At 46.0% G+C, this 21,660-nt stretch overlaps 1 protein-coding gene across 2 annotated transcripts in view; it reads right to left on the bottom strand.

The window, feature by feature from the left end:
* The window catches only part of ninl (ninein-like), a 35,031-nt gene extending 17,574 nt beyond the window's left edge, over positions 1 to 17,457 (bottom strand). For both annotated transcript variants that reach the window (XM_041946907.1, XM_041946908.1), the window contains exons 1-9: positions 17,350 to 17,457; positions 15,269 to 15,482; positions 14,746 to 14,842; positions 12,130 to 12,332; positions 5,236 to 5,302; positions 4,458 to 4,561; positions 4,215 to 4,361; positions 1,494 to 1,670; positions 386 to 522 (exon numbers count right to left, since the gene is read on the bottom strand). In XM_041946907.1, coding sequence (XP_041802841.1) covers positions 386 to 522; positions 1,494 to 1,670; positions 4,215 to 4,361; positions 4,458 to 4,561; positions 5,236 to 5,302; positions 12,130 to 12,332; positions 14,746 to 14,842; positions 15,269 to 15,451 — 1,115 coding nt within the window. In that variant the 5' untranslated portion in view covers positions 15,452 to 15,482; positions 17,350 to 17,457. The remainder of the gene's footprint in view (positions 1 to 385; positions 523 to 1,493; positions 1,671 to 4,214; positions 4,362 to 4,457; positions 4,562 to 5,235; positions 5,303 to 12,129; positions 12,333 to 14,745; positions 14,843 to 15,268; positions 15,483 to 17,349) is intronic.
* Between the last annotated feature and the right edge of the window lie 4,203 nt (positions 17,458 to 21,660).

The raw sequence follows: 21,660 nt of genomic DNA, 5'->3' as shown, positions 1-21,660 counted from the left end.
ACAGGTGACACGACACACATTCCTGCAGGTGCTTTCATGGTATTTCACTGATGAAGACAGCAAAGTGCCAACAAAGGCAGAGAAGACGAAGAAGACTGGATCTTAGATACTTTAAATCTGGTTTTCAAATGTTTGTGAGAAACACTGAATGTAAAAGTTAGTTTGAGACAAACCTCCACAGGGAGCTGTGAGCTCGTTTAAAACCTCCTCACTCTTTAAATATGCAGCATTTGCTCGTTTTCTCTGAACCTTCGTATATTTCCGTAATCGTTTCTCCTGATGTTGGCGGAGTCGCTCTTTGTTTCAGGTGATGTTATAAACACGTCATCGGGCTGCAGGTGTGGAGCCGTGAGCTGACCAGAAGGGAAACCTGATGGAAACCTACTGCAGGTGTTGGATCTCGTTCTTGTAGGAGATGAGCGCCGCCTGGTGGATGCCGTTCCCGCTCACCAGCAGCTCGTTGTCCAGAGCCAGAGTGAGGTCCGCCAGACTGAGACGCTCCTCCAGAGGGAAGTCCAGAGTCTGCAGGGGAACAGAGGGAAGAATTTACCTGCCTCACCTGCTGCTAGAATCTCCCTGTTCTCAGCGGTCTCCCTCTGTCTCACGTGTTCCTGCCGGTCATTCAGTCACTATATGAACACCTGATCAGACACTTCTGACACGTTTAGGAACCAACCAAACATAAAGAAAACAGCGTTCTTATGACTGAACTACGTGAAGGAAAGTGTGAAACAGGTTAACAAACTCGATTCACTTCATAAAACAACTAAGATTTCATTAAACTGAACAATAAACTGCGCTAATATTGTGATATGAACTCAGAATACTGGATGTAGCTGATCTAATGTAGGATTGTTTGCCAACAGTCTGTTGGTTCACAGCGTGCTAACATGCTAATGTTTAGCAATCTGACAATCTAAAGGATTAGCATGTCACCACTCTAACTGTCCACATTTTATCAGACTACATGCTAACAGATAGCGCGCTGACATGCTAACATGTTCAAATCTAAACACGCTACCTGTAAGTGAATGTGTTTGATCGGAGGAGACCCACATGAAAAGAAAAGTTAACAGCTGACAGGGACCAGAAGGAGGTCCAGATAAAACAGATATCTCTGATATTTAATTTGAAAACCTCAAACTGCTCCTCACTTCCTCATCTACTGATCCACAGGTTTCATTCTCGGATCAAACTGTAAATTACTCCTGATGAACGTGGCTGAATGTTCCAACAGATCAACGTTTTGTTGAGGGTTCGTTACTTAAATCACTTCTGAAAACAACCAAACACAAAGTCTGAACTGACTGAGCTCTCACAGGCAGCAGAAGTCCAGATTCTGGATCAACTGGAACCAGATCTTCCTTCAGAGTCTCTGTCCTGATCTTACTGTTCTAATTAAAGCTTCTCCTCCGTAGTGAGGAATCATCTCCACTACAGAGACAGAACCTAATGTGATCACTATAAGACCCCCGTTCCTGGTCTGTGCTGACCTGCAGGATCTCCCGGCTGTTCCTGATGCCCTCCTCGGTCCAGAGGGCGATGACCCGCTCGGGGCTGCTGCATCCTGAGCCGTCGTCCAGCCGGCTGAGGACTCTCTGACCCACCGTGGCCGTCAGCAGGGACGGCGAGGTGGAGCGAGCCGAGCGCTCCTCTAACGCCGCCTGAGACTGCATGGACGAGAGGAGACCGGGGTCAGACGTTAGTCCACATTCAGGCCTGAGAGTTTCTGTTCTTGAACAGGTTTCTACTGAGTAATGAACAGCTTTCTCACAGTCCTGAAAAACGACTGTTGTTGTAGTGTGACGCTGGAAATTTTAATCTGGATTAGCCTCCTTTCACAGGGGGCCGTGTGGGCCTGGACACGCCCCTGACGCACCTCACAGCCGGGGAGTGTGGACAGAAATATGTTTGAACATTAATGTTACAAACAGGAGCGAAACATTTCAGCGTTAAACTGGTCTTTGCAGAACGGACGCCGTTCAGGTCACATGATGCTGCTGGCCTGAACGCTGAACGCTGCACATTTATGTCCAATAGTTATTAGCAGTATTTCACTGTCACACCGGCTGCCTCGCCCCTGCTTCATCCCTGTCTCATCCCTGCCTCATTCCTGTCTCATCCCTGCCTCGTCCCTGCCTCGCTCCTGCCTCATTCCTGCCTCGCTCCTGCCTTGTCCCTGCCTCACTCCTGCCTCATTCCTGCCTCGTCCCTGCCTCACTCCTGCCTCGTCCCTGCCTCATCCCTGCCTCATTCCTGCCTCGCTCCTGCCTCATTCCTGCCTCGTCCCTGCCTCACTCCTGCCTCATTCCTGCCTCGTCCCTGCCTCACTCCTGCCTCGTCCCTGCCTCATCCCTGCCTCATTCCTGTCTCATCCCTGCCTCATTCCTGCCTCATCCCTGCCTCACTCCTGCCTCATTCCTGCCTCGCTCCTGCCTCATTCCTGCCTCGCTCCTGCCTCATTCCTGCCTCGCTCCTGCCTTGTCCCTGCCTCACTCCTGCCTCATTCCTGCCTCGTCCCTGCCTCACTCCTGCCTCGTCCCTGCCTCATCCCTGCCTCATTCCTGCCTCGCTCCTGCCTCATTCCTGCCTCGTCCCTGCCTCACTCCTGCCTCATTCCTGCCTCGCTCCTGCCTCATTCCTGCCTCGTCCCTGCCTCCTCCCTGCCTCATTCCTGCCTCCTCCCTGCCTCACTCCTCCTGAATCCTGCAGCTCTGTGACCCTTCTCACACTGCCGGCCCAAAGCCAGACTGATTTTAGAAAGTCTGGACAGCAAAAAACAACATGAAACGTGATTTTTGCAAATCAGATGGAGAAAACATTTGGAGGTGATCTATTTTCGACAGATGTGTCTCAGCGTGGACGCTCCGGACGCTCAGGTCAGATTTCAGAATGACAACACGACACACGACGACACCGTCAAACTCAGAGTGATGGAAGTGCATCAGAGTCCAGGCTGTCTGAGCAGAGCAGTGTGGGGGACAACAGCTCATGGACAGACGCTGCTGTCAAACACAGTGTTCGTAATCCTCACCAACCATCTCCCTTCAGATTTAGTTGAACCTCCTACACTTATATTTAATGGTGTTTTAAGTTAACCATCTTCTCTTTTTTTTATTTGTACGCTGTGTTCATTGATTTAGTCACCAACATGTTTAACTCGAGTCATCTTCCCTCCTCATAAAGACGCTAATCTGTGTACAGTTAACCAGCTTTGCAGTGTTTCCATTATGAGACTTAATATCCACACAATTCTCTACACCGACTGACCGTGTGGACACATGCACCTTTCATCACATCACGTCAAATGTTAATGTTTGAATCTCTGAATCACCTTCGTGGAGCAGGAGGTCCTGGTGTCTGTCCTCACCCACGTTAACAAACCGCAGCCTGAGATGAGACCTGAGGTGCAGTACATAATGATTTCTACCTGTCTGTCTGAACTACCTGCTACCTGTCCTCCAGCACCTGGCTGAGTCCCTCCCACCTGATTGGACAGATGACTGACAGCTGCAGCAGAGCCTCCTGATTGGAGCTTCTGCCTCTGCTGGCGCTGCATTCAGGAGCTCCTCGTAAACTCAGAAACTCTCTCAGGTGGGAAACGCTGCTGTAGTTCAGTTTAAATGAGGAAGAAATTAACATCATGTCAGTGACTGATGGTATTAGTTATCTCTGAGCTTTGTACTGTCGCTCTAACTGTGGAATTTCATACAAGTCAAATATCTTTTGACTTATTTAAACTGACTGAATTTGATCTGAAATGCATGTTTGATATCAGAGGTTTGTGTTAACTGGAAATAATTCCTCCAAACAAGAGTCTGAACATCACATCTTATCAAAAACAATAAAACTTTTTTAACAGTTTTAAATGAGTCTGCATAGACATCACATCTAATATGATGTTTTAATCTATATATTAACATCTGGTTCACGTGGTTTTAAAGGGCTAGCATCAGTGTTAGCTCCTCCATCAGGCTCACATCAACATTAGCTTCTCCATCAGAGTATTTCTTTTACGGTTAACAGACAAGGAAGAATATTTAGCTTGTTTTTACCTGAAAAACAGCATCATGCTAACAGTCTTGAGCGGGGAGTTTAATGGAAGAGCAACACCTCAGACCTCGTAGATCTGTGCTGTACAGCCATGTTACCTCTGCCGGTGCTTTAAGTATGGTAGTACATTGTATAAGTGTGTGTGTGTGTGAGTGTCTGACCCTGTGTGGTGCCCTCTGCAGGTCAGCTGATCGTACAGGGGTGGAGCAGGACACAGGGGCGGAGCCGCAGAGAACCTTCTGGAAGTCCCTGATGCTGACTCTGCCGTCCATGTCGGCGTCCAACTTCCTGAGCAGCACGTCCAGCTCCTGTTGGAGTGCTGAAGCTGTTACTGGCCATAATAAGTCGTGTTAAACTTCCTCAGGTGGTTTCTGTGTGCCACCCGCAGGTGGGCAGGGTCTCACCTCAGTGTTGAGCTGCCGCAGGCCCGGGTGATCGCACGCTGCCGTCAGAACGCCTCCACCTCCTCCTATGACAACTCCCAGCTCCACCTCCCCCTGCTGAGGGCCTGCAGGACACACACGTGAAAAGATTGAAGTTAATACTGATCATCGAGGAGTCGACCAGCTGCTCCAGAGCTTGTTGTGAAGTTAAAGCCACGCTGATTGAAAGGTGAACGTAAAGTCACCTCATACACCACAAAACTCAAACCACTGGACTGAAAGAGCCCAAAAACCGACCGACAAGTCTTTAAATCCAGGAACTAACAACTAAACCCAAAGTTATGATCTGAGTCAGGGTTTAGTGAGTCCTGGGCGCCTCAGCTCAGCCATGACAGAACCATAATATCTACATTAGCCTACCATCAATTCAGCCAGAACCATGAAATCAAACAGATCGAACACATTGACAAGACTTCAGTAGATCATTTCAAGGGTCATAAACCTCCTCCCACATCAAAACTACTAAAGACACTGTCCAGGTGCATTATGGGTAATGTCGGATGTGGCGTTTCCCAGTTTGACCCACACTAGGGGGACTAAAGGTCACAATATCTCCACCTCTGCTGCACAGATTTGTTTTTAGTGGGACTCACAGGTATTTAAGTGAAACACGAGGCTGCTGGAGTTCTGTCTGTGTAAACTGGCTCAACTATGAGATGATAAGTCCAGACCAGTGTGAGAGTGTTCACAATAAAACTACTGTCAGAGGAGAAGAAATAAACAGCAGAGCAGAGGGTACCTGTGGACTGAAAGTCTGCCCGGACGTTCTCCTTCTGACTTCCTGCCTCCTCATCAGACTTCAGGCTCTGCAGAAAAAAAAACATGGAGGTCACTGACAGTCTGCAAGACATGGTGTGTGTGTGTGTGTGTGTGTGTGTGTGTGTGTGTGTGTGTGTGTGTGTGCTTGTGTGTGTGTTTGTGTGTGTGCTTGTGTGTGTGTGTGTGTGTGTGTGCGTGTATCTCCTCATGTTAGCCGGTGAACACACTGTGACACATGTAGGCTAACCGTGCTGCAGCTAACTCTCAAACACTGACAGGTTAATAATTGATCTGCTGCTGCTGAATTTTTCACAGCAGCTTTAACCTCCTTTTCTCACTAACAACACACAGCAACTACACACACACGACCACACACAGCAACTACACAGCAACTACACACAGACGACCACACACAGCAACCACTCAGCAACTACACACAGCAACCACTCAGCAACCACTCAGCAACTACACACAGTGACCACACACAGCAACTACACACACACGACCACACACAGCAACTACACACAGTGACCACACAGCAACCACATACAGCAACTACACAGTGACCACACAGCAACCACACGGTGACCACACAGCAACTACACAGAGTGACCACACAGCAACCACACGGTGACCACACACAGCAACTACACACAGCGACCACACACAGAAACCCCACAGCGACTACACACAGCGACCACACACAGCTACCACAGCAACCACACAGCGACCACACACAGCAACTACACACAAACGACCACACAGCAACCACACACAAACGACCACACCCAGCGACTACACACAGCAACTACACACAGAAACCCCACAGCGACTACACACAGCGACCACACACAGCGACCACAGCAACCACACAGCGACCACACAGCGACCACATAGCAACTACACACAGCTGAATGTAGAATAATATCTAGAACACACAGTTTAATACTGCGTGTGGAAACCGCTCTGTGTTCCAGAGTCAGTCAGTGAGAACAGTTATACAACACAATGTTCAATATTTAACACTAATGTTCATTCATGGAGGCTGTGTGTTTCCTCTGGGACACACACACACACACACACACACACACACACAGACACACACACACACTCACACACACACACACACACACTCACACACACACGCAGACACACACACACACTCACACACACACACACACACACACTGTACTCTCTCCTCTGCACACATGCTGCCAGCGTCAGAGAGGAACTTTAATTCATGAAGTCTGATTGGATGTAAAGACGCAGACACAGAGCTCATTAATGCAGATTCATCCAGAATTAAAAGAATCAAACAGAGTCAAATGAAGCTCAACCAGTAAAATCCTGCTTTGACATGAATGAGTCACAATAATCTGATGAGATCAGAGAGAACAGTGGAACAGGAGAACAGCAGAACAGTGGAACAGATAGAACAGTGGAACAGGAGAACAGTTCATGTTAATTCCACAAAGACAAACAGACTCAATCTGAATCGCCTGATGAATTCTGCTGTGAGAGAAAAGTCACAGGTTCAGTTTCTCACACATGTCCTGACACATGGCTGAGTTTACATGATAAGCTCTTTAGCGTGACAACTGGGGTCCATACACTGAACACACACGCGCGCACACACACACACACGCATACACAAACACACACACACACACACGCATACACAAACACACACACACACACAATATGTTCAGTCTAGCAGAAGTAACGACCGCTCAGGAATTTCTTCTGATCACTGTTTGGTTTGTTGGCATCACTGCACACACATACATGCACACACACACACACACACACACACACACACACACACACACACACTCTTTTCATAACATTTTCTCTGTTAGCTCAGATAATTTTAACAGGCTGGTGAGCACACACACACACACACATACAGTCGAGTAGGGCTGTCCAAAATGCTTCCTTACAAAAACTGATGTAAGTTTGAATCAATATCTGTTTTTGTACATTATGTTGATAACAGGGCAAACTAGAAGTATATTCATCAGAATATAAACACGTCTTTTAAAACATCTGCATGTTTATACATTACAAAACAAACTAAATGATGTCCTCTGTCAAGTTGTTCAATTATTTGCTCGTTTTGGTTTTTGAAACTGGTCCGGTAATTAACGAGGAGGAAGCCGCTGCAGTGCTGCTTTTATTTCCACAAATACCTGTTTTTAACAATTCACTGAGTCATCACAGCTACAAACAGCTGAACTGCACCAAACCTCCCCCAACCTGCAGGCAGGTTTGTGCTGAGCGAGCTAACAGAAGCTAAGACCTCCTTCAGAAGGAGGATCACTGAAGGAGCCTTGTTGCTGCTGTGGAGACAAAGTCAAACTGTTCCAGAGTCAGTTTGTCTGGAATAATTCATAGAGATGAAGGAGAAGCGGACGTGGAAACTCACACAACTTCTCAGGGAGAATCAACAGCTTTTATTTTCAAATCAAAGACTAAACTGGATTTTACTGACGATGAAGGCACAGAAAACAGTCATGGTTAAAATCTTTGTTGAATGTTTAACGCTGATGTTCATTCATGGAGGCTGTGTGACCCTACTGAATTTTAAATGTCACACCTTTTCAGCATGAAGCCCTATTGGTCAGACACTCATTGAAGGTGGTCACACCTGAGGCTGACTGAGGACAGGAGGAGGAGGAGGAGGAGGGGATCAAACCACCACCCGACCTACAGCCGGCCTCTGTGGTAAACCTGTCAAAAATAAAGTCCCCAGAACTGGATTCAGAGCCTGGTCCCTGCAGAGGAAGCGCACTGAGTTCCTCCTCTGTCAGGACTGGTAACAGGCTCGTATCACGGAGTCCGAACACAACATAACACTGGGCATGACCGCGGACCCTTTATGTCTCGATCATCCCTAAAATCCCACCCACCCTCTCATCCAGCAGCAGGAATGGAATCAGGAAATGTCGAGGAAATCCGGCCAATAGCTGTTGAGATATTTGACTGTGGACCAAAACGTTTGCTGCCATGGAAATGATCACTACAGTACCAACAGAAACTCTCCGTGTGTCTCTTTAAGCCTTTTATGTAACTGACTAAATACTGCAAAACATGAAGTATTTACAGAGATTTCAGCAGCTGAAGCCGAATGAAATCCACGATGACAACTGGGCGAGAGACACCCACATGCAGCAGACACAGAGAGAGAGAGAGCTAACAGTATTTAATCTCCAGGCTTCACAGAGCCGAGTTACATAAAAACTCTTTCATTAATATTTTAAACACACAGAGTCGCTCTGATGTAACAGCAGACTGAGACAGAAACACTCTCAGCTGTGTTTCCATCATGGAGGAACAGTGAAGAACGGACTGTCAGACGGTCTCTGCAGGACGTTCAAACCTTACAATCACAGATTAATGCAAATTTAACTTGGAGCAACAATATCTGCAAACCTCAAACTGAGAGAATGACTGATTAGAAATAATTAATCCATCATTTAAAATCAAACCCTCTTTATAATGTTGGTGACGATGACTATTTTTCCCTACACTTGTCTTCTCAGGCAGTGCTGACCCTCAGGCTGCGGATCAGTTTCATCATCTGAGCATTTTTCAAGCTACAATAACTGAATCGTCCTTGATGCCACACAGAAACTGATCATTTGATTTATGAAGTTTGATAACAGGCACTAAAGGTGCTTTCAGACAGAAAGTCAATCCTGAGCCTCACCTGAATGTGTGTAAACATAAGCAGATGATGAGCTCGCTCAAGCTGAATGTTTTGCTCTTTTACTTTGCAATATGAAATCTTAATAATGTTGAATATTGGCAGGTCCGTTCAGTAATCAATCCAAACCTGAGGTGCACAAGTGAAAGTCGTCTTCAGGCTGAATGTCGTCATTATAACATGACCTCTACCAACCAGCTGCAGAAACACGGAGCAGGAGCACAGAGGTGCTACACAATGATGCTGAGACAACAATCAATAATCAATCAATTAAATCTAGAGTAGAGTTTTCAATCAGGACTTTAGTGTTTGGATCAAGTAGCTCACAAAGAAGCAGTTTTGTCACATTTAATATCTACAGCTGTCATTTCAGTCAGATCCATATTGAATCAACACTGAGGCAACATAAACATCTGATCGATAACAAGGATCGGACATCTCTGCTGTTTCTGGGGAAGGAACCGCTGACGAAGAAGAAGAAGAAGAGGTGGAGTCAGGATAAAACACCAGAGAAAAGCAGGCAGTGTGTCTGACTTGTGTTGGTTTTAAAGAAGCTGCAGCTGCTGCAGAGAAAACTGTTTGGAAATGAGCACAAGAAGCAGCTGAGAAGCTTCTCAACAGAGCCTGCATCTTTGACCCGCAGCCAAACCAGCACAGAGCGTCTGCCAGCAGCCACATTCCTCGCAATCCCACTTCCTGAAAAACCTCCAACGCCCCCAAAACCACCAAACCTCCCCCAGCCGGCTCCTCCCTCCCTCCCACCTCCTCCCCCCTCAGGTATTCACATCATCGACAGCAGAAACTGCAGCAGAGCGGCAGAATCTCAGCATGTCTGGATATCTGAGACGAACCAAACCCAGCCGGTACAAAGACACACACCGAGCTCCACAACGACACAACGAGCTCCACAACGACACAACGAGCTCCACAACGACACAGCGAGCTCCACAAGGACACAGCGAGCTCCACAACGACACACCGAGCTCCACAACGACACAACGAGCTCCACAACGACACAGCGAGCTCCACAACGATACACAACGAGCTCCACAACGACACACCGAGCTCCACAACGACACACCGAGCTCCACAACGACACACCGAGCTCCACAACGACACAACGAGCTCCACAACAACACAACGAGCTCCACAACGACACAACGAGCTCCACAACAACACACCGAGCTCCACAACGACACAACGAGCTCCACAACAACACACCGAGCTCCACAAAGACACACCGAGCTCCACAACAACACACCGAGCTCCACAACAACACACCGAGCTCCACAAAGACACACCGAGCTCCACAACAACACAACGAGCTCCACAAAGACACACCGAGCTCCACAACAACACACCGAGCTCCACAACAACACAACGAGCTCCACAAAGACACAACAAGCTCCACAAAGACACAACGAGCTCCACAAACACACACCGAGCTCCACAACAACACAACGAGCTCCACAAAGACACACCGAGCTCCACAACAACACAACGAGCTCCACAAAGACACCAAAGACACAACGAGCTCCACAAAGACACACCGAGCTCCACAAAGACACAACGAGCTCCACAAAGACACACACCGAGCTCCACAACAACACAACGAGCTCCACAAAGACACAACAAGCTCCACAAAGACACAACGAGCTCCACAAAGACACACCGAGCTCCACAACAACACAACGAGCTCCACAAAGACACACCGAGCTCCACAAAGACACAACGAGCTCCACAAAGACACAACGAGCTCCACAACAACACACCGAGCTCCACAACAACACACCGAGCTCCACAAAGACACACCGAGCTCCACAACAACACAACGAGCTCCACAAAGACACACCGAGCTCCACAACAACACACCGAGCTCCACAACAACACAACGAGCTCCACAAAGACACAACAAGCTCCACAAAGACACAACGAGCTCCACAAACACACACCGAGCTCCACAACAACACAACGAGCTCCACAAAGACACACCGAGCTCCACAACAACACAACGAGCTCCACAAAGACACCAAAGACACAACGAGCTCCACAAAGACACACCGAGCTCCACAAAGACACAACGAGCTCCACAAAGACACACACCGAGCTCCACAACAACACAACGAGCTCCACAAAGACACAACAAGCTCCACAAAGACACAACGAGCTCCACAAAGACACACCGAGCTCCACAACAACACAACGAGCTCCACAAAGACACACCGAGCTCCACAAAGACACAACGAGCTCCACAAAGACACAACGAGCTCCACAAAGACACACCGAGCTCCACAACGACACAACGAGCTCCACAACGACACAACGAGCTCCACAACGATACACACACCGAGCTCCACAACGATACACAACGAGCTCCACAACAACACAACGAGCTCCACAACGACACAACGAGCTCCACAACAACACAACGAGCTCCACAACGACACACCGAGCTCCGTGTGTGTCCGTGTGTGTGTGTGTGTGTGTGTGTGTGTGTGTGTGTGTGTGGGTGTGTGTGTGTGTGTGTGTGTCTGTGAGTGTGTGTGTGTGAGTGTGTGTGTGTGTGTGTGTGTGTGTGTGTGAAAGTGTGTGTGAGTGCGTGTGTGTGTGTGTCTGTGAAAGTGTGTGTGTCCTTGGTGAGTGTATAAACACCCAGCTGGAGTTTCCTGCGTTCTCTCATATTATGATCATCCATCAGAGAAGCACCGTCTCAGCAGAGGTCAACAAGCTGTGACTGTTCTATCACAAGCAGCAGTGATGAGGAGGTCAAAGGTCAGAGGTCAAGTTTTAGTTGAAGCCAGGCTGAGTGAGTATATTGTGTAATTTTGCGCCTGACATCATTATCAAACAGAATTTATCAGGTGTCAGGTTACGGTGGATCACCTCTTTTACTCTTCGTTCTAAAGTGCTCAGCTATTAGTATGCTAGCAGTAGCTAGCTCAGTTAGCAACAAAAACAACAGCCAGTAACGACTCATCTCTACGTTAGAAGCAGTTTATGAGCTGCAGCCTGTTTTAATTTAGTGCTGATAGAAATAAACTCAGTCAACACTGACATTAGCATGAAGCTAAGTTTGAACTGTGGCAGCTTCTTCTTCTTTCACGGGAGTGGCGGGAAGAATGTTCCAGGAAACCACAAAAGATGTGAGGAGGACCTGAACCGACTCACCTCGACACTCTCCAGAGACGTGGATCGTCTGAGTTTGGCCCTGCGGACGCCGGCTGGTGACGAGTCTGTGGCTTCGGTTCTGGACGGCGGCGAGTCCTCTGAGTCGCAGGTCAGAGCGGCATCGGGTTTGCTGTCAGGACGGGAGCGGCGGCCATAACGTTTCGCTCCCTTCACAAACTTTGGCTTCACCTCCTCTGGAACAACTGAGAGACAAAGAAGAAGACGTAAAGACAGACAAATGGACAAATGCATGGACGGACAGACAGACAGACAGAGACAGACAGACAGAGAGACAGATGGACAGACAGACAAAGGGACAGACAGACAGACAGACGGATGGACAGAGGGACAGACAGACAGAGGGACAGACAGAGGGACAGACGGACGGACAGACAGACAGACAGACAGACAGAGGGACAGACAGAGGGACAGATGGACAGAGGGACAGACGGACATAGGGACAGACAGATGGACAGACGGATAGACAGAGGGACAGACAGACAGACGGATGGACAGAGGGACAGACAGACAGATGGACAGACAGACAGAGGGACAGACAGACAGACGGACGGACAGAGGGACAGACAGACAGACAGACAGACAGAGGGACAGGCGGACAGACAGACAGAGGGACAGACAGACAGACAGACAGAGGGACAGGCGGACAGACAGACAGAGGGACAGACGGACGGACAGACAGACAGACAGACAGAGGGACAGACAGACAGACAGACGGATAGACAGACAGATGGACAGAGGGACAGACAGAGGGACAGACAGACAGACAGATGGACAGAGGGACAGACGGACATAGGGACAGACAGATGGACAGACGGATAGACAGAGGGACAGACAGACAGATGGACAGAGGGACAGACAGACATAGCGCAGACACACAGACAGACAGATGGACAGACAGACAGAGGGACAGACAGACAGACGGACAGACACACAGACAGACAGATGGACAGACAGACAGAGGGACAGACAGACAGACGGACAGACACACAGACAGACAGAGGGACAGAGGGACAGACAGACAGACGGATGGGCAGACAGACAGACAGAGGGACAGACAGACAGAGGGACGGACAGACAGACGGACAGACAGACAGACAGACAGACAGACAGACAGACAGAGGGACAGAGGGACAGAGGGTGAGTCCAGCAGTCAGGTTGAATGTAGGTCAGAGCAGCTGCAGAGTCACTGTGGAGACTCACAGACAGAAACAAGAAGCAAATTAAAGGCTGGAGCCAAAATCTGTCACACAGGATTCCTCTGCAGCAGAACCAGGACTTTAAACAGACCCAGAGCAGCACCAAGCCCAGGATCCAGCACACATTAACAAACTGAGACATTCTGGACCTGCGGGGACCAAAGAGGGCAGGAAACAAAACTCAAATCCATCAGTTTAAAGACTGGTTTCCTTCCTTCTGGGCAGCCACTGGTTCCAGTTCATGTCTATGAAAATCAGCGTGCAGACAGATGACCCCCCCACTTTAATGAAAAACACTAAACAGGGATGAAGTTAGTGTGCGTTTAATCATTTATTAAGAGTCATCTGCTCACTTAATGTTGAATTCTTCAGGCTTCGTGTCGGAGACGCTGGACGTTCAGACTGTGTTCAGTATTCTGGTTTTGACTGTGACTCATCTGCTTTCACTGTGCTTCAGTTTCTCAACATTCATCTGATTCACGTTTATCTTTCAGCTTTAAAAAGGTTTCTGTTCAGCAGCTCACTCTGAAAACAGTCAGCAACAATCAGAGTATCACACACACAACTTTTACCACTGATTCACCCAGTGACACCTGACCGATCAATACAGATCCACCAGCACTGATCAGTCACACGGGGATCATCCGATCAGACGTCTGTCGTCAGCCACAACTCCTCTGATGTTTAACTGTGGCTGTGTTGTGAAGGTGGAGTAAACAGCACTCACACAGATACATAAATAGCTTCAGCACAACAGTGTAATAAGTACTCCACCTCCACCATCTGCCACCACAACCCCCGTCAACCACAGTCCCAGACTCTGATCCTGCTCACACACTCCAGCCATTACTCACAACACACAGCAGTTTCTGTCCGACCCAAAACCACCAGCGTGTTAGTCCGTCTCTCAATACCGTCTGACTTCCTGTCTGTGGCTCTCAGCTCCAAGCTCATTGGTTCCTACTGAAGACGTAAATCGGCCGCTGCAGCTGCTCACTGCTGTTTATCGAACAATCAGGAGGGAGTGGTGCATTTGTTTGGGACTATTTTCTGCAGTGGATGAATCCACGTTTGGCACTTTATGTATTGGGTCACACTTTATATTAAGGTCCACATATTCACCATTCACTCGGTGCTTATTAGCATAGCATGTTGGCTCTGATTGGTCATTATAAAGCACTCGTTAAAGCCTTATTCTGGGGTCGGGATTAGGTTATTAACATCGTAATTCATGTACAACATATTCCTTTCACACTGAAAATAAGCAGTAATTAGGAGATTATTGAGGGAACTGTTCACATGAACATGAGATTAAATAGAGAACATCACCAGACTTTAACAGATGAGGGTTATCTCAGCAGCCTCTAGGACACCTCCACCCCCCCCCCTCCAGTCTTACCTGGCTCCAGGTAGCTGCTGTCATCCTCTGATGTGCTGAAGTCCAGCGAGCGAGACAGCACGGCCACAAAACCTTCTTTAAACTCCTCAAAGTTCACCTGGAGGTTCAAGACAATTCAGTTATTGTTACGTCCAGAAAAACAAGCAAAGGATTCAGCTCAGACACGTTTTCATCTCAGGAAGTGTTTGTGTCAACGTCAGACGACACGATCGTTCGCGTCGGAGTCGTGTTTGTGTCACCTGATGAACGTCGGTCCAGTGTTCTCTCTCTTTTAGCTCTGTGTTTGGTCTCCTCCACCTCCTGAGGGAACTATCTTTAGCTCTTCAGCTGCTAAATGCTGCTCTGTGTCCCCCAGCTGGTCTCTGACTGAGTCTGTCTGCTGGTTGCTGCTCAGCAGGAAGTGATCAGAGACTTTACCAAACAGCTGCTGGACACACTGAACCAGGAAATGTGCAGCAAAACCAGAACTAGGAGCTAAAAGAGGCCAATACTAGTAAATAGTAAATACTGCGAGTACTTTTACCCTGGCGTAGGTGCGTTCTCCCAGCAGCGTGTCCAGCAGCAGCGGCAGGTGAGCGTCCAGCTGCAGTTTTCGGCAGAGCGCCGTCAGCTCCTCTCGATCCAGGAAGCCGGTGGCCGTTGTGTCGCAGCTGTCGAACTCGGCCTTCAGCTGGGCGACGTAGTGGCTGTGCGCCACCTCCTCCATCACTACACATTACGCTGCTACACCACCACACCTGGAGAGGAAGGATCACGGGACATACTGACATGACATGACTTAATCTACCGAGGGCGCCACTCAGACGTGAGATTAACGGCACTGGTTTGTCAGATTTACAGCACAAAGTGGCAATTATGCTATCATGAAGGCTACTTCATGACTGTGGGATTCTTGAGGACTGCGTGTTGATGATTCGACTGTTAAATATTACAGTAAGCAGTAAACACGGAGCGCCAGGCAGCCAGCAGGGAGAGATTCCAGCCACAGCCTCCATCTAATGATGCTCCTGCGGGAACACAAACCCGTCCTGTGTCTTCTTCTATGGTGCATTTCTTCCTCACCAAAAACCTAACCAGCATTTAAGATGGCTGAAATATTTCCTGTTATCACACAGAGACAGTGAAGCTGTGCGACTGACGGTGTCCGGCCTGCAGCTGTCTGTCGTTAAAGCAGGATTGTTATTAACAACAAGTCACAGTTAGATGTTCTGCCCGATCAGAAGCTGAAGACATCTGCCTCTTCCTCTCTGTCTGTTATATAACCGGTAATCTGCGCTCCTCTTATCTGCCTGCCTGCTGTTTCACCGTCATCTTCATCATCGAGCAGACAGGAAACAAACCCCGACTGTTAGCAAACACGTCCTCCATTCCTTTAACGTTTTCCACATCAACTCTGTTTGGTTTGCAGAATAAGAACAATTTCTCAAAGACACCTGCACAAGAAAAGTTTGAATTAAAACAGGAGAGCTGACATTAATCGTTAAACATCGATCAGTATTGATCCGTTTAAAGCAACACAGTTCCCTGATGGTTGGAACGAGCAGATTCAGTCCGAACATCGATGCCTGCTGTGTTTCTGCAGGAACAAACTGGATCTCTTTGGGTTTGATCAGATATCTGAAGACGTGTCGCTGCAACCTGAAACTGTGATGAACATTTTCTGAACAGATGATAAATGAGTGGAGAAACTAACGAGCAGATTTATACAGGAAACCTGCGACGAGATCATAAAAACAGCACGTTTCTTTAGGGTGAATCTATATCTGTACCATCACGACTCTACAATATACAAATAAAAGTACTTTAATATGTAGATGATGATATAATCCAATACACGAAAACAGCTATTTTACTGTATAATGAGTACTTTTACTTATTATACTGTAAATATTATAGCTAATACTTATGTATCTTTAGTTAAGTTAGCGTACGTATTTGTAATGGAGTAACACTATGTTTACACAGTGGTGGAAAGAAACTGAGTACATTTACTCAAGTACTAAAGGACAATATCAAGGTATTTGTAGTTTACTTGAGTATTTCTATATAATTCTACTTTATGCTTCTACTCCAAAACAATTCAGAGGGACATACTGGACTTTATACTCCACTACATTTATCAGATACCTTTAGTTATAAGTTACTTATTCTATTCAGATCAATAATACAAAATGTTATCAATAAATAAATAATTATAGATTAAGATAAAACTTTATTGATAGGGGAGAATTTACAAGCTACACAGCCAAGTCTTCTCCCATCTTGAAATACTTCTACTTCAACCCGACAGTACTTAGAACAGCTGATGTTACAGTGAAAACACACCGTTAACGGCGGGTAACGTCTCCGCTCAGTCTCGCGAGCTGATGAAGCTTCACCATGGGAACGGAGCCGCGAGCCGCCAGCCGCCGAACAAAAGGCTCGCGGCGGAATGACCACACACACACACACACACACACACGCACGCAGTAAAAAGTCCGTTTCCGTACTTTTCTACCGGGTCTGCTACTAACGGAAACTTCAGTCTGTCCGTTAACTCCAACACGTTAACGGTAACTCTGGCTGGATGTTAGTTGTAACGTTAGCTAACGGCAGGTTTCTTACCGCGGGAAAAGTTCACCTCCTCTTCCTCCTCCTCCGGTCCGCTCCGACAAAACTCAACGTTTCCTCCATTCATGTGACCGCGGAGCTCCCGACAGGCTGCCGTTAAACCACCGACACGAACGAGAGTAACGGAGCAGGCTGCCACCGACCGACAAGCGCCGCTTGAAACCGCCGCGAACATGAGAGAGAGACTTCCGGTCCATCTTTCACAATAAAAGGTTTGGAACGCAAGTCATCATTCCGGGTGTAAATCACAGTTTTTTATTAATGACACCAACACTGAAGTCTGTCTGACTCTTGGCTCAAGCTCTGATTGTTTTATATGTCCAAAAGTTTATAATAATTCCCTGCAGTTTTTGGACAGAAGTTGTTATTAAGAGCAGTTAAAATAAAAGACATACCTGAGGCTGTTATTTTAGTTATTTAGGTTAAATTAAAAGCAGCTGAAAGAATTACTCCATTCGTTGACTGTTTATTTGTTTCTTTCCTTTGAAAACTTTATTTGTGTATGTACACACACCAAAGTAAAGCACACACACACACACACACAGTGTTATAGAGTGTGCTGGGGAGATTAAAAGAAATAAAACAATGACAACTAAAATCAGATTTGCTCAATTAAGAGAAACAAAACCACCAGAAACACATCATCAAAGAATAGAGAAGCAAACTGAAAAAATAAGGAATAATAAATCTGATCAGTTATCGGCCTACTGACAATAAAATAAACTTGAGACACATGAATAAATCCATGTGAATTGCTTCAACATAACAAGCTTCTCATAGAAATGTCAGAGGACTTTCTCTGTATATGCTGCCAATAGATACATTCACATTTCTGACCCACTGAGAAGAGTTTTGAAGCGACTCAAGTTTTATTTTCAAGACGATTAACTCATTAGTTCCGGTTTCCACTGTCTCACTGCAGCGTCTTGACCATTGAGCCTGCTGCATTGTGGAGTTCAGTCGCTGGAGGGCGCTGCCGCTGCTCGTTAATACACCCATGATAGTTATTCTACATGAAGAGAACCTGCACAGAGTGTGTTCTGTGCTGTTCTGTGGTGCTTGTTTTACAGGTTCCACAGTCTCATGCAGTTCTGCAAAGGAACAGATGTGTAACTTTAATTCACTGGAAGTTACCTGAAATACTTTTTCTGTCTACATCTCAAACATTTTCCACACCAACTTTCTGATTATTTAACAAAATAAACCACATTTCTCAGACGTATCAGTATTTCCTGCCATCAAACCAACAACAAATCTACAAGAAATTTAATTAAATTAAACTAATTCAACTAATCAACAGACAATTCATTAGCATCATCATTTTTCAAAACAAAATTACAAAAATTCATTTTTGTGTTTGTTTTTTTTTTGGCTCCAACAACAATAACCTGAATCTGAAGACGTCACTTTGCAACATGAGAAAGTGTAAAGAACATTTCCACTGTTTTAGGTCGAATTAAGATTATTAGATTTCGTGGTTTAAAATAATAAAGTTGGCAGATTAACTGACAACCAAAACGTTTGTTAGTTACAGTCATAGTAACAAAGTTATGGTTTAAATCAGAAAATATGTGATGGAAGCAGTGAAGAAGACTTTTCCTCCACCACATCTCAGAGGTTTTTACTCCCCCCACATTTATCTGACAGCATTCGGTCCTTTCAGATTCCTTCCTGCCCAGTGAAAAGCTCGTATCTCCTCGTATTTTCCTTCATGTAGGAGCAACATTTAAGTTTATTTTGCTTGCACTCATATTTTGTTGTTTTCTGCATTGTGTGAGGTTAATGGTGGCACCACCACCAGGTAAATGGAGGCCACTTGCACATGACTGGAGGGCAGGATACAGTCATTGACCTCGCCCGCCTACGACGCACGCTGCTCACCTGAGCTGAACAGTGTCTTTCAGTTGTGCTATTTACTAGACTTTATCTTTTGCATACCATTGCATCCTTTTTGTTTGTGTTTTCTTTTATTTGTAATAAAACTGGCAACAATTCCAGCCACGACCAGCTCGTTGGATTATTAAGGGTGTGAGTCTGACACTGTGAAATCTGCCTTCCTGTCTAATGGGACAACGGATAGGACTGGGGCTAAAGGAAAAGCCAAAACCTGTTTTTGCCATTACACTTCATTTCTTGAGAAACTTCTCGTCCTTCTTCAGCTAAATAAAGTGTTTAAAAAGCCTCTTGGATCAGCTGAAAATGCATCGTCACAAAGCTGAAAACAGGCTGTTTTTCTGAGATACGAGGTTCTCACAGGACAAACATGATGATCTTATAGAATATGATGCATCGCTGTAGATTAAACCAGCCGACAGGATATAAAGTAGTTCAAACATCCACATTAATGCAGCAGGAATATTAATCCACAAACATCAGAGATGATGAGAAACACTGACAGGAACATTTACTGATACACCAACACTCTGAGTACTTTAACTACATTCAGCTGATAATACACACATACCTTGACTTCAGGTTCAAGGTTTTGAATGCAGGACTTTGACTTGCCGTGGAGTATTTTCCCAGAGTAGTATTAGTACTTTTACTGAATACTTCTATACAGTTCAGTCTTCCAGTAGTATTTACTTCATGTACCTGTACCTGCACTTCTCGTGTTCTTTTGTTCAGAACAACATGAACTGACTGCTGAGACACCGACAATTACTTAAGTATTACTACTTAATTATGAATTAATAATATCTATTACTTCACTAAAAATATTACTAGTACAAAATACTGCATTACATGTGAAAGTCCTACATTAAATATTAGATTAAAGGAAAAGCACAACGCACATTGAAATTAAAATATACTTAAAGTAGTGAAAATAGCTTTTTAGCCTCTTTTAGCTCCTAGTTCTGGTTTTGCTGCACATTTCCTGGTTCAGTGTTTCCAGCAGCTGTTTGGTAAAGTTTCTGACCAGCAGACAGACTCAGTCAGAGACCAGCTGCTGGACACAGAGCAGCATTTAGCAGCTAAAGAGCTAAAGATATTTCCCTCAGGAGGTGGAGGAGACCAAACACAGAGCTAAAAGAGAGAGAACACTGGACCGACGTTCATCAGGTGACACAAACACGACTCCGACATGAACAACAAACACCTCATGAGATGAACCATGTGAGATGTTGATGTGTCTGTCAGTCTGTCCTGGAGTTCATCTTTAAAGAACATTTGTGGGCTCAGAGCTCAATAATTGAATAGAGTCACTGAGGTGTTACATTTGGTGATTTCAGACCCTGACGTAGTTCACCTGACGGGGGTCTGCGTGCAGATCAACAGTCATGATTCAGACTTCAGCTCGGCTGCCACAGACAGAGACAGAAACTTCAGTGTGAATCTTTGCTTTGGTTTTGTAACGGAGTCACTGATGATGATCAGCAGCTCCAGGCAGCCGTGACACATTCATGGTCAGTTTCATAACAGTGATGTAACATGAAAAAGTGCTGAGTCAGCTGGTGATCAGAGGACTGATGAGGGTCTGAGTGGAGACGATTCACTCATCAACTCGTCTTCTTCCTCACTGTCTCTAACAGTCTGTCCCTGATGTTATTATTCATGAAAACACTGAAAGAAGCTGAGAAGAATCACTCACTGACACGTTATTCAGCACGTTTCATAAAACAGCTCCGTGCTGTTAAAGTAAAAAAAGATTAAAAATGACTCAAGAACTTAAAACACAATAAAACAGTTCAGAGCAGCGACACCGTGCATGGCTGCCAGCCAACAGTAACTTCACGAGAGAAAAATGAATGAATGAATCAGTAAGAATAATACATCCATCCATTATCTATACACCGCTTAATCCTCTGCAGGGTCACGGGGGGGCTGGAGCCTTCCCAGAGTAAGAATAATACCTACGTGAAATATGATATTTAACTGTGAAATGCCCCAAACATGTATGTAAATTCATCACATCTGAAGTAATAATACGACATATAGATTATAATGCTAAAATAATAATCATTAATAAAACAATAAAATGTATAAACTTCTATCCTATTGAAGTGTATTTGCTTCTTTTCATCTCATGTAACTTGTTTTTAAAGACATTTTTGATTGTTTTGTTTTATATTTGATGTGTTTTGTGAACTTATTCAGTTTTTTGTTTCTTTGTGTTTCATTTTGTTTCAAACGTGTCGCACTTTAATGTCTTTGATTTGTGATTTGTTGTAAGTTAACTGTATGCTAGAGTCGTCATTTCCTACAGCTCCTGAAGGCATCAGAGGCCCATGTCCCGCCCCCCTCCTTCAGGCACACAGAGCGGAGCTGTTATTGGTGGAGAGCTCGTGTCGTCACAGCGGCGTC

Source organism: Chelmon rostratus, chromosome 11 (assembly GCF_017976325.1).
Source record: "Chelmon rostratus isolate fCheRos1 chromosome 11, fCheRos1.pri, whole genome shotgun sequence".
Taxonomy (NCBI): Eukaryota; Metazoa; Chordata; class Actinopteri; order Chaetodontiformes; family Chaetodontidae; genus Chelmon; species Chelmon rostratus.
The sequence above is the reverse complement of the archived record's forward strand: the minus strand, read 5'-3'. Positions and strand labels throughout refer to the sequence as shown.